Source organism: Eretmochelys imbricata, chromosome 7 (genome assembly GCF_965152235.1).
Source record: "Eretmochelys imbricata isolate rEreImb1 chromosome 7, rEreImb1.hap1, whole genome shotgun sequence".
Taxonomy (NCBI): Eukaryota; Metazoa; Chordata; order Testudines; family Cheloniidae; genus Eretmochelys; species Eretmochelys imbricata.
In genome coordinates this window covers 120,436,226-120,450,969 of record NC_135578.1, presented here as the reverse complement: position 1 = coordinate 120,450,969, position 14,744 = coordinate 120,436,226, and the positions used below count along the sequence as shown (strand labels likewise).

The 14,744-nt window shown below is 44.8% G+C and overlaps 1 protein-coding gene across 4 annotated transcripts in view; it reads right to left on the bottom strand.

The window, feature by feature from the left end:
- Positions 1 to 14,744, bottom strand: part of SH3PXD2A (SH3 and PX domains 2A) — a 376,104-nt gene that overhangs the window by 104,794 nt on the left and 256,566 nt on the right. For 2 of the 4 annotated variants that reach the window (XM_077823232.1, XM_077823234.1), the window contains exon 7: positions 3,386 to 3,430. The exons of the other annotated variants lie outside the window; for them this stretch is intronic. In XM_077823232.1, coding sequence (XP_077679358.1) covers positions 3,386 to 3,430 — 45 coding nt within the window. The remainder of the gene's footprint in view (positions 1 to 3,385; positions 3,431 to 14,744) is intronic. 4 annotated transcript variants of the gene reach the window in all.

Sequence of the window (14,744 nt, the reverse complement as noted above, 5' to 3'; positions counted from 1 at the left end):
TGACTTGGTTGAGGCCTCCAGGTACTACCTAGAACATGAATAAATTAGTCTATAGTAGTAAAGGAATGAATATTAAAAATTGGTTAGTGTCCAATGCTTGCCTAAAAACCACCACCGAGGACTCCTGGAGGATGGCAGAGTGAAGAGATACATGTGACCAGGAGAGGAAGTATGGCAGGGATGCAACAATCTGACCAATCAGATACCACTTAGGCAACTAAGCCCAACTTGCATGAAGTGGAGCCATTTGCAAACCCCATCCTGGTCAATGCAGAGTCTTGTCTTTGAGCAAGGTGGAGTGCCATGATAGACCGGGACACGTGGCCTTTGTGCACTACAATGCCATAGGCTCAGGGGCCATACCTGTCATGCTCTACAAACTTGTAGGACTCCCAAGATAGCCACTTTGTTCAGAAGAAACTCAGGATAGAGAGAGAGAAGGGGGTGGGGGGAAATCAGAGGAGAAGCAGAGAAATACGGATATCCTGAACTGATCTGTTCAGGTGGTTCTGCACAGTTGCCCCATAAGGCCATTTGCCAAGTTCATCTGCTTTTTATTTATTTTGGGGGTGGAGGGTGGGGGGGGAAGAAGAGAAATACTTTAGTGTTCTTTGTCAGGGGATAAAATGCAATGCCAGCTGCTTAACCCTTGTGAGCATCTCTATAAGAAACAGGTTAGTAAACAGATTTTGGTTTCAAGCTTCCAAGAGGCTTCTATTAAGGAATGTTTGAATGACTGGACACCGGGGGAATCCTTAATCTAGTTCACGAGCCAAAAATGTCTCTTTTCCCTGCAGTGAAGTGCCATCTCCAGTAATACATGTATTTCACAGTTTCCATCCTCAATGGTCACTTTGGATAACAAACAGGTGGCCATGCTCACAGAGCCCATAGTCATAGCATTCAGTTGGCTACCACAGAGGCTTCAAAGTGTAAGTTTCCTTTTCAACAAAGTTTGTTAAATCAAGTAGGTCAGCCTTGTCCGTGGGAGGAAAGAGTCCTTTCTGACCACGGCTGGGGCAAAGACCAACCAATGAAGCTTTTATACAGACTAAATGGCAAAGTCCCTAAAATAATTTTGCCAGATTAGAAGACAATGTGTGGGATCAACTAGATCAGTGAATGCAAGTTCTACTTGAGAAGTGCAGCAGACAACTTCTCCAGGAAAAGTCCCAAGTTCTCATCTTTGGAATAAAGCCTCTTATAAATTACTTTTACTGACCTCAGTGAGACAAACCTCTAGCTGCTCCACAGACACATGGAATGAAACCCTACATTGGAGGAATAAAATGTATTGTTTTTGGCCAAGGCTTGGAGTTTTTTGAACTAGTTGATGGAATAAAACCAACTGATTTGTGAAGAATTATATAATTCATTATGACAGGTTTCAGAGTAACAGCCGTGTTAGTCTGTATTCCCAAAAAGAAAAGGAGTACTTGTGGCACCTTAGAGACTAACCAATTTATTTGAGCATGAGCTTTCGTGAGCTACAGCTCACTTCATCAGATACATACCGTGGAAACTGCAGCAGACTTTATATATACACAGAGAATATGAAACAATACCTCCTCCCACCCCACTGTCCTGCTGGTAATAGCTTATCTAAAGTAATCATCAGGTTAGGCCATTTCCAGCACAAATCCAGGTTCTCACCCTCCACCCCCCCACACAAATTCACTCTCCTGCTGGTGATAGCCCATCCAAAGTGACAACTCTTTACACAATGTGCATGATAATGAAGTTAGGCCATTTCCTGCACAAATCCAGGTTCTCTCACTCCCTCACCCCCCTCCAAAAACCCACCCCCATACACACACAGACTCACTCTCCTGCTGGTAATAGCTCGTCCAAACTGACCACTAAATATCAAAGGAGCAGAGGTTTTTTGGGGAGAGAATTCATATTTAAGAATGTAAAACATTCTAATGCAAGGACCAGTTATGGAACAATGAAAACCAGTGTTAGCACTATTTTAATAAAGTCATACCCACTGTGCTGAAGTCCATCCATAAGATAATACATGGTAGAATGAATCAGCCTCTGCTGTGTCTTCACAAACAAAAGGAACAAAAGGAAGAATCACAGAGGAATGCTAGAGAAGGCAAAGAGTGCATTGCTTCTGGGAATCTACACCAATCCAAGCATCTGCCTGGTCTATAGAAACTAACGACTGGTAGAGGATTGCATTAGATGCTTAGACCTTCTCTCACTAATGAGTAGGACAGGAAACTCTGCTTTTCACTTTAGCCACATAAGACACTTCCTCCCAGCCTTTGACCTTAGGAGAAAGTACAGTGTCCTCCTCCCCTGAGAATTATGCAGCAAAGAGGAGTTTGAGAGAGACTTCATATTCTTCTGTATTAGAAGATACTTACATTAACACAGCTTTCACTTGCTGCAGAAGAGTAGGAGAGCATTTCCATACAGAAAACACTGCACAATGGAAGGAGGCCTGTTTTGAGCTCCATCCACCTGTACTGTCCCTTTCTCCTGAACATGTCTGTCTGACCACGTTCCCAGTTATAGCTTCTAACTCTGCTCCTGCAAGCCCATTCCTCATGTTCGTTATCTGCTACATGAAGACGTTTCTCATGAACTCCCTTGCAGTGTGGTCTAGCTGTTTGACCAGGGGGGCGAGTAACCGGTCACCCTCACAAATTCCCAAGCCAAGATGAACAGGCACTTTGTGGTTCTCATCCATTTGCACAGTCATCCCCCAGGAACATCATGGTTTCAAAGTGTGATGCCATAAGAACAGCACCCACCCAGCAGATTTCCCCCAGAGTTGGGGACGTTTATATCTGAATCTAACGTTCCCAGAGTTCAGATTCAGGTCCATCCTAGTACAGTTTCACTGGGCATTCAATCAGTGAAGTCTCCTCGGCTCTTGGTCCTGCAGCGTGTAGTGCACACTAGCCCTTTCACAGCACCAGTACAATTGGTTGGGAACGTGCAGCTTAGAGGAAGGGGGACAGAGACAAGAGGGAGAGAATTTCCGAGTGCACGTGACCCCTAATGTCCTTTGTTGACTTCACCTCTTCCTTCCCCAGTCCTATTCACAGAAGTGCAATAGAGTCAGATCCCATCTTCTGGCAGTGACAATATATCCTTTAAGGGTTAGAGCCCATAATGAGCCCCCTTTTCTCTTTAGGACTATTCTTTTTGAGGTCTATATATTTTGAAATGCTGATATACAGGTAGGTTGTAAAGCCGAGACACTTAGAAGGTTAGAACATAAGATGGCCTCCCTCCACCTCACATACAAAAAGCCCCAAAACGCATTGTCTGAACTAAATACTGATTTTAAATGGTATTTTCTTCTCAGTGGCATGCTGAATATGAACAATGAATTAAACAAAAAACCCCCACACAAGCAATTTAGTACCTGTAACATCCTTCCTTGGAGTCTCAGAGAAGCTGGACATCCAAACTTCAAAAGTCCAAGAAGAGGGCAGCAGTAAAATAAAAAGAGTAATTAGAAAAACAAGCAAGCAGTTTCATAGCTCTGCAGAGAGGAGCAATAAGAGTTAAAATAGCTTTGAAAAAGAAAGGTTAAAAACCAGTCTGACAAGAAATTGAAGGCCACTGAAGAAAAGTTGATGGTGATTAAGTTATTATCCGAGTCACAGCAATTCATAGGTTTAGGTGAATTACTGACATTTATAAAGTTTCACACGTGTTCATACTGGTCAGATGACTAGATCCACACAAGTCAAAAAAGGTTCACATGCAAACTTTCCTGTTCATTCCAAATATTGAAATCCAGGCATAATTACACTGTGGGAAACCCTAGCTGAGTTACATGGAGCGTAAGTCAGGGAACTTCTTGACCCATTAGGCCTCAGTCCTGCAAAGAAAGGTAACTCATGCTCCATGGAAAGAGTTTAAGCAGCTTAAAGAAGAAATGCATTTCAAGCAGGCATTGAACAAAAGCATCAAGCATTAGTGAGTGAATTGACAGTAAAAGCCCAGTAAATCAGTAAAAGGATTGTCTGGCAACAAGGTCAGATTTATGCCCTATTTCAGAGGGAAGAAATATTGCGCTTTAGGATGCTGGAAACAGTCAAGAGTCTTTCAAAATATGCCGTTTGGGGACATTGGAAGTTTTTTTAAAATCAGCAGCTCTGCTCCTTGACCAGACAGTTGTTTAAGCCAGTTTGAGAGTGTAGACATGGCCAGCCAGAACTAGCGTCTCGGACAGAAACGCTGCCCCCATTGGAGGTAGACAGGAAAAGCAAATAGCTTTGAGAAAAATTTCTTGATATAAATGAACCAAATTCATCCCTGATTTCTTAAAATAAGATCTTGCGAGGGACTTAACATGACTTATAATAGTTCCAGAATGCCACACAAAGGAATATGTGGAATTCCTTGGGCTATATTCTGGCACACAATGTAATGCTAAGAACAGTTTTGACTCCATCAGTCTCATAGCAGCAAGACACCACTTGGAGACAAAAACCAATACACATTAGGGGATTTATTTGTGACTGGCTGTTATTTGGAGTCACAGGAGAATATTCTTTGAATAGGCATTTGGTCCCTAGACTGTGCTGGCAATTCTCCAGTTACGCAATGCACAGCGGAAGAAGTCACTTTCAACAGGTTCTCCAACTGAAAATATAAAAAGTCAAAAACAGTGTTATGGAAGTGCAATGTATTAAATTAGGCTAAGGCTCTCAAAAGCTCAGCACTCCCACTGAGGTAGGTACATTAGCTTCACTGTGTGGAGAAAGACACTAAGGCATAAAGAGTTTTATGGAAATTGCTAGGGTCAACAGGTTTTCAGCAGAGGGCCATTGACTCTGGAACTCACTTTCCCATTTGACCCAACAGAACAAGAGAGAGTCTACCCTTCACAGCAGAGTGTGATGCCTTTAGAGACCGTAAGACTCCATAGCTGGGGCACGAGACTGGGAGTGACGTTCTGGATTTGCTATGGATTCTTTGAGTGGCCATGGACAAGTCATGTTGTCGCTCAGTGCCTCAGTTTCCCCATTTATAAAATGGAAGTAACAAAACTTTGAAACTCAAAGTGCTTTAAGATCTACAAATGGGAGGTGCTATTGAGTGTAACAACTAAATACCAGTTGTATATTCAAGCTTTTGCCTGGCGAGTTGATGGGGGTGTGTGCGCGCGTGAGAGATTGTCTTAATTACTAGTTTGTGCATATACATCCAGTGACATTAAGATGCCTAGATACACCAAAACCTATTACCATATGCAGGTTACTCTGGACATACAGACACAGGTGACAGAATTTTAAGTAAAGCAACAAAATTATTTCATCCAAAGAGGCAGGGGAGGGCAGAAGAGAAGGGGGATTTCAAACAAAGTTTGCACTGAGCCAAGCCAACACTGGAAACTAAAACAGCTGAAGATGAAAAATATTTGTAATAAGGAAATGACTATCATGGTCTTACAGTTATATTGGAGCTATGTGCTCCAGCAGAGCTAACTTAATGGGAGCCACTTGGTGGCTCTTGTACATGAGCACCACCAGTTCAGAAGTAACTCTTGGTACTTAACCAAGCTTTTCATGCAGTTGGATAGCACCCTACGCTTATTTGATGTAGGATAGCTTTTTAGAATAAAAGCAACTTTTCCCTCTTGGCTCCAGCGGCTGATCCAAGACTGAATACAAGAAAGAACTGAAGGAGAAATTGGGTTTCTTGGATTCCCACGCATCAAAAAAATTAAAATAAAAGTTTAAAAAAAAAGGATCAGCACTTCCTTGGCATTACAGAGCTCGACAGCAGCTAGAAACAAATCTGAGTGCTGCTAAAGGAGGAGACAGCTAGCATATTTCAGCTGCTCTAATGCTAAGCAGATGTGTTGCGCCAAACTGCCTGCTTGGGGATTTTTTTTTTTTTTAAATTCCAAGATGCTTAAGGCTCTAATTGCTCCCAGCTTCTAAACCTCCCCCCAAAAAACAACAACAAAAATAGCAAAGACCACAGTGATGCATGCAGCCTCACAAGGAGAGTGTTGGGGAGGCAGAAGCTGGAGAGTTCTGCAACTGTGCCAGCAAAACAAAAGCCATAACAAACAGCCCAGGGTTTCCCTTTAGGGCAGAGTTTTACTGGAATTGTGCACTGGGCTTGTTGTCAATTTCAAATGAGACTGGTAATGGTAAATGAACAACCCCCTCAATTCCTTCCCTCTGCTTCCCTTCCATTACGCTGCTGAAAGCCAGTTAGGCACCCATGACTTAGAGAGAGAACCATCAATTGGAAGAGAAGTTAAAGTCGCCTGCTAATGCAAGCCACTCCTAATACATCTGGGGCCTGATCCTGTTCCCCATCCTATTCCTTGGGATTTTTGCTGCAATTTCAAATGGGGTCAAGCCTTTTAAAAAAAAAAAATTATGGGCTTGGTTTCCTTAAGAACAAAGCGACGGAGCGGAGCGGCTTGTGAGTAGCATTAGGAAAGATTCCCCTTCGGTTCACAGATGTATTTCACAGAACTAGCAGTGAAACAGGAGAGGCACGTCTCTGCTGGAGACGGCTGCTGAGCGCCAGCCCGATTCAAATTGCTGCCTTGGTCGATGGACAGGTCAGCTCTGCTTTCTCAGGTGCAGAATGGCAAGGAGTGGGGAGAGAGAAGATGCTCGTAAGATTTAAACAAACTAGTTGCCATGGCAGATTGAAAGACAGCAGCGGATTTTATTCCGAGTTCACCAGAAGCCTTCTTGATGCCTTTCAGACGGGCTTTTCTGTTGTTTCTTCTACTGGTGGTGGGGGAGGAGGAACGGGCTGAGACTCCTGGGTTATGACCCTTTAAGCTTACAATATACAGCCCAATTGGTCTCATTTCAATAGAGCTAGTCTGTTAGCTCGGTCTTGCCAGGTGTCGTCAAATAAATTAATGCTACATTCACATGGCTTTCTGCAAAAGCCAGAGAATATCTGAAGCATTAGAGAGGGGCCTAACTGCAGGGATGAGCCACCAACCTGAACTTTCCTAAAGTTCTGGGGGCATTTGGGTCATTGCTTGTTACTGGTTGTGTTGCAGTAGTTTCTAGGAGCCCTAGTTGTGGGCCAGGGACATGTTTGGACAGCACCTAGCTGCAAGCACGACAAATAAAAAAACACAACAAAAAGAACGACAACCCATCCCCCAAAGACTTTACAACCTAATCTGAAGATTTCTATGTTGTTTGGCACACAGTGGAAGGCAACAGGTTTTGATTGCTCTCGAGGAAACATAAGGCCACCCATTAGTAGACCCAGAGCTCCCATAGGGAGTCTCCCATCTCATCCATGATTTTTCTGCTGGACTACAAAGAATGCCAATTCAAATTAAGATGGTGCAATGTCGGCTCTCCCTATCGCTGGACAAAGCTGAGGTTGACAGCACTTCATACAGTAAGGTCTCTTTGAAGCAGCACCTAAAATCTCCAAAGAGGAGCCCCAACCAATCATCTCTTGCTGTATGGATAGCAGCCATGTCAGGAGACCATCGGTAGGGATAAAAGCTGAGGAAGACAGGAGTAATCTCAGCGCGCATTCTGGGAGTCAATCCACTGAAGGGCCACAGAGAAAGCAACAGGTGGAATAAGGAAACTCATTTGCACTCTTTTTCCTGCTCATCATTAGCTGTTCCAGGGTTTCTTAGTGCTGTAAGCAGCAGCAAACAGCTGTTCTCAACATGCAGCATACCAGCACTATAATTTTCCTGTACTGAATTTCAACAAGAGAGTCCGACTGCCAGAGATCTTCACATTAAAGGGCCTATTATCCTTTTAACACTGGAGCCAAAAGGTAAATCCCCTACATGTCACTGGAGTTTAAAGATCTTCGCAATTATTAATAGACTAGAAATGCCCATCATGAAGCCCTGCCCCCAAAAACACCAGCAAGGAATATTAGGGCGGCCTTGCCATTGAAAAGTTGCACACCCAAAGTCAGGCAGGGGAAGAATCAGCATGAGTATCCCCTGCTGAGTAAGTACATACAAGCAAACTTAAGGGCAAGTGCTGGCATTTGGAAATTGAGAAGGGGCAAGCACCAACAATTCCTAGCCAATGGTGTGTTCTAAGCAGGCCTAAACCTGCTCCCATTGAAATCAGTGATGAGGAAAGTTCCTGGACTTCAGAAGATCACTAGTAGATGTTCAGACCATGGGGCAATAGCATCCCAGTTGCAAGCACATCCATTCATTCCAATACCAGTTACCTTCCCAGCATCCCTCCTACACATACCCCATCATTGTTAGTTTGTTTTAATTTGAGGGTATAAGTTGAACCAAAAAATGACTAACTTCCTACAGAAGAAGGCGTACACAGGCCATTAGTGTTATGTACCACTTGAGCCAGGAAAGCTTCATTGGTAGTCTAGCAGCTGGCAGTGATCCTTCATAAACCTGCAACTGATCCAAACCTGGCCACTCCTTCTGCTCGGTCACTTCTTTTTGTGTTATCAGATACTACTAGTGGAACAAAAGAAATCAGCAAGAACTGACTGAAGCTACTAAGATGGACTAATTTTCAGGAAACTATTACATTAGATGCTCACAGCAGGGAGGAGAGAAAAAATAAAGGTCAGGAGACAACACTGTTCAAAACATGAACTTTGTAGCTCAGGCCCATTTCTACTCAAGTTAGACTTTGTAACTAAAGTGGGTATACCAAGTCCAACCCCAATAGAGCATCTCCTGGCCAGCTTCACCCTGGTGTCCATATTTTCAGCAATAATTATTGTTTGCCTCCAAGTTGTTCACAAAAGGATACAGAAAACCTGTTAACATGGGCACTAAGACAGATTCTCTTGCAGGGTCTGAAACCCAGGTCTACATAATGTCAAGACAGGTGGACTAAGGACAAGCAAAAAACAAGATTTAATCTGATTTTGAACCTACTTGAACACTATGGGTTCAGAAGTTTTAGTCAAGTGTCATTAGGGTTGTGCTCTACTTGAGCGATGGGGCGGGGGGGAAGGGGGGAAAAAGAAATAAAGAACAGGAGAAAAGCTAGGAATATAGGGATTTAAAAACAAACAAACAAATCAAAACCAAAGCACACCATGTTGACCAAACTAATTACACCATTTATATCACATTAACCAATGAGATCTCTTTTTCTGAGCAGAGATTTACACCAGACAAGTTTTCTACCACCTCTTTGTTCAGTGTTTGCAGCGTCCTGGTGTCCAGGTGGAGCGCTTCCCACTACAGCACAAATAAGGGTCTTTTCTTTTTTAAATACACAAACTTCCATTGGCAAGGAAAATTCATTTGCCACCCTACTCTACATGTGATAAAGCCAGTGCATTGCATTTAGTCCTTTCTGCTGCATGAACAATGGCAATGCAAGTGTTTAAAAGCCATCCTCAGCAGTACAGGCACATGCATGTTTTTAGAGAGCTTCTTTAAAAGAGGGACATTAAACTTCCAGCAGGTGAGCGAGACTAAGGGCAGATCTACACCGCACACACGCGCGCTCAGCCAGAGCGAATACTTAAAGAAGCGGCATGGCCAGGCTGCTGCCCCTGCTACTGCTGCCAGGCTGCTATTTTTAGGTTCTAGCTTGACCTGGGCTGGTGCATGTACGTCTATCCAAGCTGGCATGACACTTCCCAGCTGCTGTGTAGACACAGCCATATGCTTTTGTTTTGTAGCGTTTCAGAATTCTCTTTTGTCCTTGTCATAAATATAAAGGGAAGGGTAAACCCCTTTGAAATCCCTCCTGGCCAGGGGAAAGCTCCTCTCACCTGTAAAGGGTTAAGAAGCTAAAGGTAACCTCGCTGGCACCTGATCAAAATGACCAATGAGGAGACAAGATACTTTCAAAAGCTGGGAGGAGGGAGAGAAACAGAGGGTCTGTGTCTGTCTGTAGTCCTCTTGGCCGGGGATAGACCAGGAATGGAGTCTTAGAACTTTTAGTAAGTAATCTAGCTAGGTATGTGTTAGATTATGATTTCTTTAAATGGCTGAGAAAAGAATTGTGCTGAATAGAATAACTATTTCTGTCTGTGTCTCTTTTTTGTAACTTAAGGTTTTGCCTAGAGGGGTTCTCTATGTTTTTGAATCTAATTACCCTGTAAGATATCTACCATCCTGATTTTACAGGGGGGATTTCTTTGTTTCTATTTACTTCTATTTTTTATTAAAAGTCTTCTTGTAAAAAAACTGAATGCTTTTTCATTGTTCTCAGATCCAAGGGTTTGGGTCTGTGGTCACCTATGCAAATTGGTGAGGCTTTTTATCCAACATTTCCCAGGAAAGGGGGGGTGCAAGTGTTGGGAGGATTGTTCATTGTTCTTAAGATCCAAGGGTCTGGGTCTGTAGTCACCTAGGCAAATTGGTGAGGCTTTTTACCAAACCTTGTCCAGGAAGTGGGGTGCAGGGTTTTGGGAAGTATTTTGGGGGGAAAGACGCGTCCAAACAGCTCTTCCCCAGTAACCAGTATTAGTTTGGTGGTGGTAGCGGCCAGTCCAAGGACAACGGGGGGGAATATTTTGTACCTTGGGGAAGTTTTGACCTAAGCTGGTAAAGATAAGCTTAGGAGGTTTTTTCATGCAGGTCCCCACATCTGTACCCTAGCATTCAGAGTGGGGGAGGAACCTTGACAGTCCTATTCTAATGAAACAAGAGTCTAGTGTATAAAAAAAAAGGGGGGGGGGGAATATACTGGTTTAAAGCACATATGTGCCCTTCAAAAAATAAAAAAAAGACAGGATCTGACAAAAAAACCCACCCCCAAAACCCCAACTTATTTAAATAAAGGAAAGGCCTACCGATGGCTATGCTAGCCTTCCAACTGTAATCTACTGAAGAACAGAGCCCAGCAGTCCTAAGCCAGTAAGCAGACTCTAAAAACTAACAAACTACTGACACACCATATCACTAATCAATTAGTCAGATTTTTAATTGAGACATAGTCTTGCTGATGAAACATCAGGCAAACCTTGGTCAAAGTAATTTTGTATTACTCATTACAGGAATGCTACATTTTGGTCTTTTATTTACCGAGTTTAGCCTTGTCTCAAATAGGTTGTGCTGGGATCATTTGTTACTCTGGTCTACAAGCATCTTTTGTTCTTAAAATACAATATAGATTTTGTTGCAAAAAGCGAGACCAGAACTCCCAACAATATGATTATTTGTATTGTCCAGCCAAAAGCGCATCTGTCCTCCTCAAACAGTAGCCTGCTATCTTGTAAAACACTGGTTCCCCCCGCTTCACCCCCACCCCCACATCTGATTGCAGACCGGTTTCATATAACTTCCACTTGCCACGTAAACTGAACTGCCTAGTGTATATTAGACCCACACACAAACAGCTTGGAAAAATATTCACATCTGGCTTTCACATGACCAAAGCGTGCCTCAGAAATTCATTATCTGTGTAGCAAACTCTTACAAGGAAGAAACCCGCAACCAAAAAAAATCCCTACCAGAAAGTCTAAACGAAGACATGGAGCAAGAGCAGATCATGTGCTCTACATACTGTAGAAAAGGAAGCACAGGCCTAGTTTAACATCTGTATTTTAGTGACCATGTTCAGTTACTGTCTTCACTGAGAAATCAAGCTGCACATTAAAGGAAATTAAGACCTAAATATTTGCTTTTAGGCTTGATTTGCATTATGCACTTTGTGTGTAATCCTAAAGAGACCATCCTAATCCAATTTGAGAAACTGGAAAATCTGCAGGATTATGTTGTTTTTGTCTGGTCACTTTAAATCACAAGTAGCTGTCTGACAACAGTGAGTATGGGCTCCCCTCTCCATATGGTTGCTACATTATGCTAGTGTGCATTCAGATTCAAGGGCATTGATAATGTTGCCATTTTAGGGTCCAAGTGGTGAGGCTGATTTTTAAAAAGAGAATCTGGATAACTTTATGGCTATCAGTATCATTGACAGCTATGCAAGCTAAGAGGAAATAGCATTAATCTGGGGGAAATGCCCATCCCTTGCCAAGGAGGAGAAGGCAATGCCAGCTCTACAGCTTTGCACAACAGAGCAGGTGTATTTGGAGAGGTTTGTGTCTCTCCCTCTGGAGAGCTAGGTGTTGATAACTGCAGAAAGATGGAGTACAAGGGCCAATGTTCCGATCTGGGGCAGTAACGCTTGCGTTATGAAAAAGTGCAAACACTAAGGGTGTCTATACTGCAAAGACAGACCCATGGGAGTGAGTCTCAGAGCCCAGTTCAACTGACTTGGGCTCCCGCTACAGGGCTAAAAATGGCAGTGTCGATGTTTGGGCCTGAGCTTTGGCTCTGAAACCCAGTGGGGGAGGAGGTGGGTCTCAGAGCCCAGGCTCCAGGCTGAGCCCAAACATCTACACTGCTACTTTGAGCCCCATAGCCCAAGCCTGCATCAGTGGGCCTGAACCCTCACTGGTGCAGGCTTTTTTGGTAGTGTAGACATATCCATAGACAGACAAGCCAACCTTATTTTCCACTGCCCCTCGAATGAACAGCCACACTTTACATCTCTCCCAGCTCAGACCCAGCACAGCCTGGATTCAGGCTAGGTCGTGGGGTAAGAACAGCTTTAGTGGCATTGACAGATGAGCTCTTGTAGCCAGTGAATAGAGGACAGCCATCCACCCACGCTCCTCCTCCTGGGTCCCTCTGCAGCATTTGACACTGATGAGCATGAGATATTGCTCATATGCAAGATATGAGGGAACTGGGATTGTTTAGTCTGCGGAAGAGAAGAATGAGGGGGGATTTGATAGCTGCTTTCAACTACCTGAGAGGTAGTTCCAGAGAGGATGGTTCTAGACTATTCTCAGTGGTGGAAGAGGACAGGACAAGGAGTGATGGTCTCAAGTTGCAGTGGGGGAGGTTTAGGTTGGATATTAGGAAAAACTTTTTCACTAGGAGGGTGGTGAAACACTGGAATGCGTTACCTAGGGAGGTGGTGGAATCTCCTTCCTTAGAAGTCTTTAAGGTCAGGCTTGACAAAGCCCTGGCTGGGATGATTTAGTTGGGGATGGGTCCTGCTTTTGAGCAGGGGGTTGGACTAGATGACCTCCTAAGGTCCCTTCCAACCCTGATATTCTATGATTCTATGATTGCCATCTCACACGAGGCAGGGGCCCAGGGAAAGACCATGAAAGTGGTCCTTCCTGGAGGGACATACCCAAAGAGTAGCAACGGGAAGCTCCACCTCTGCCACTTCTCCCCACCCCCCACTTATGAAATTCCACAAGGATCAATTCTCTTTGGTCCTATTCAGCATCTACATGCAGCCATTAGTTGAACTAGTAAGAGGACAAGGACCTCAAGTGCCAGCAATATGCAGATGACACACAGCTCTACCCATCTTTCACCATATACACACAACCAAGCCACTACCACCAAGATGACCCAGTGTTTGGGTGAGATCAGCTCAGGGATGAGCAGCAGGCTGAATCTGAATCTGAGCAAGACAGTTATCGGTGGGCAGAGGAAAGCACTATGAAGAATTTCACAGCCACAGTGCAGTCTCCTTTAGTGGGTGTGTTCTTCCAACAATTGGAGGTGAAAGTAAGCCGGTACGCTCCGGCACGGCATACCGGCAAGAGCCGGTGCGCTGTACCGGGACCGGCTTTCCCAGACAGCAATTTAAAGTCTTGGGGTAGCGGCAGCGGGGATCCGGAGGGGATTTAAAAGGGCTGGCACGGTAGCGGTTGCCGGAGCCCCAAACCCTTTAAATCTCTGCCTAAGCCCTGCTGCCGAAGCCCTGGGGCGGCAGCAGGACTCCAGCGGGGATTTAAAGGGCCCTGGAGCTCCAGCCCCCGCTACCACCCTGGGGCCCTTTAAATCCCCACCTGAGCCCTGCAGCCTGAGCCCTGGGGTAGCAGCAGCGGGGGTCCAGAGGGGATTTAAAGGGCCGGGGCAGTAGCAGCAGCTGGAGCCCCGGGGCCCTTTAAATGCCTGACGGAGCCCAGCCGCCGCTACCCCAGGGCTCGGGCAGCAGGGCTCAGGTGGGGATTTAAAGGGCTCGGGGCTCCAGCAGCTGCTACCACAGGGGAGCCCCAGGTCCTTTAAAGGTTTAAAAGGCGCAGGGATTTAAGGCCAAGCCTCTTCTGGCTGAGGCCATGCCCCCTGATCAGGACTCCGGAGTACCAGTAAGTCCTTTAAGTTACTTTCACCCCTGTCTTCAATCCACCTGCAGTTTGAGAGCGCACCTGGATTTCTCATTCGCAATGCTGTCTGCTCTCCACGGCTGACAAGACTCTTATCTAATCTAACCAGGCAGACAGTGCCCCAATGTCTGTTGCATGTACGCCTTTGACACCTCCCATCTGGACTACAGCAAAGAAAGCTTTCTGCTCATATCTATCTCAGCTCTTAGGAAATTCCAGCCAGTACAGAAGGATATAGTACTTCTCAGTAACATGGGCAACTGCAAGCACATCGAACCTGCCCTTGTCTATGGGAAGCCAACGTAGAGAGAAGGGAGTCAAGATCAAGGTTTTAGTCCTTATCCTAAAGGAACTGTGGACTATATAGACATACCCCACAGCAGGGAGCGTCCCAGCCTGGGTCAATAGACTCAGGGTCACAGTACTGCACTAAGAACAGCCGCATAAACATTTCAGCTCAAGAGAGGTGGACCTCAGAACTATTTTTAGTGCAATAGTGCAACCCTGAGTCTGCCAACCCAGGCTGGGAGGCTCACTGCTGCTGACTGTGCAGATGTACCCTCAGTGGCTTGGGCCCAGGAGAGCTGAAGAAACATCTAAAGCTCCAGGATTGAGTTGGTGGTAGAGAACTCTGCTCTTCTGGTACAATGGAACTTTCCACC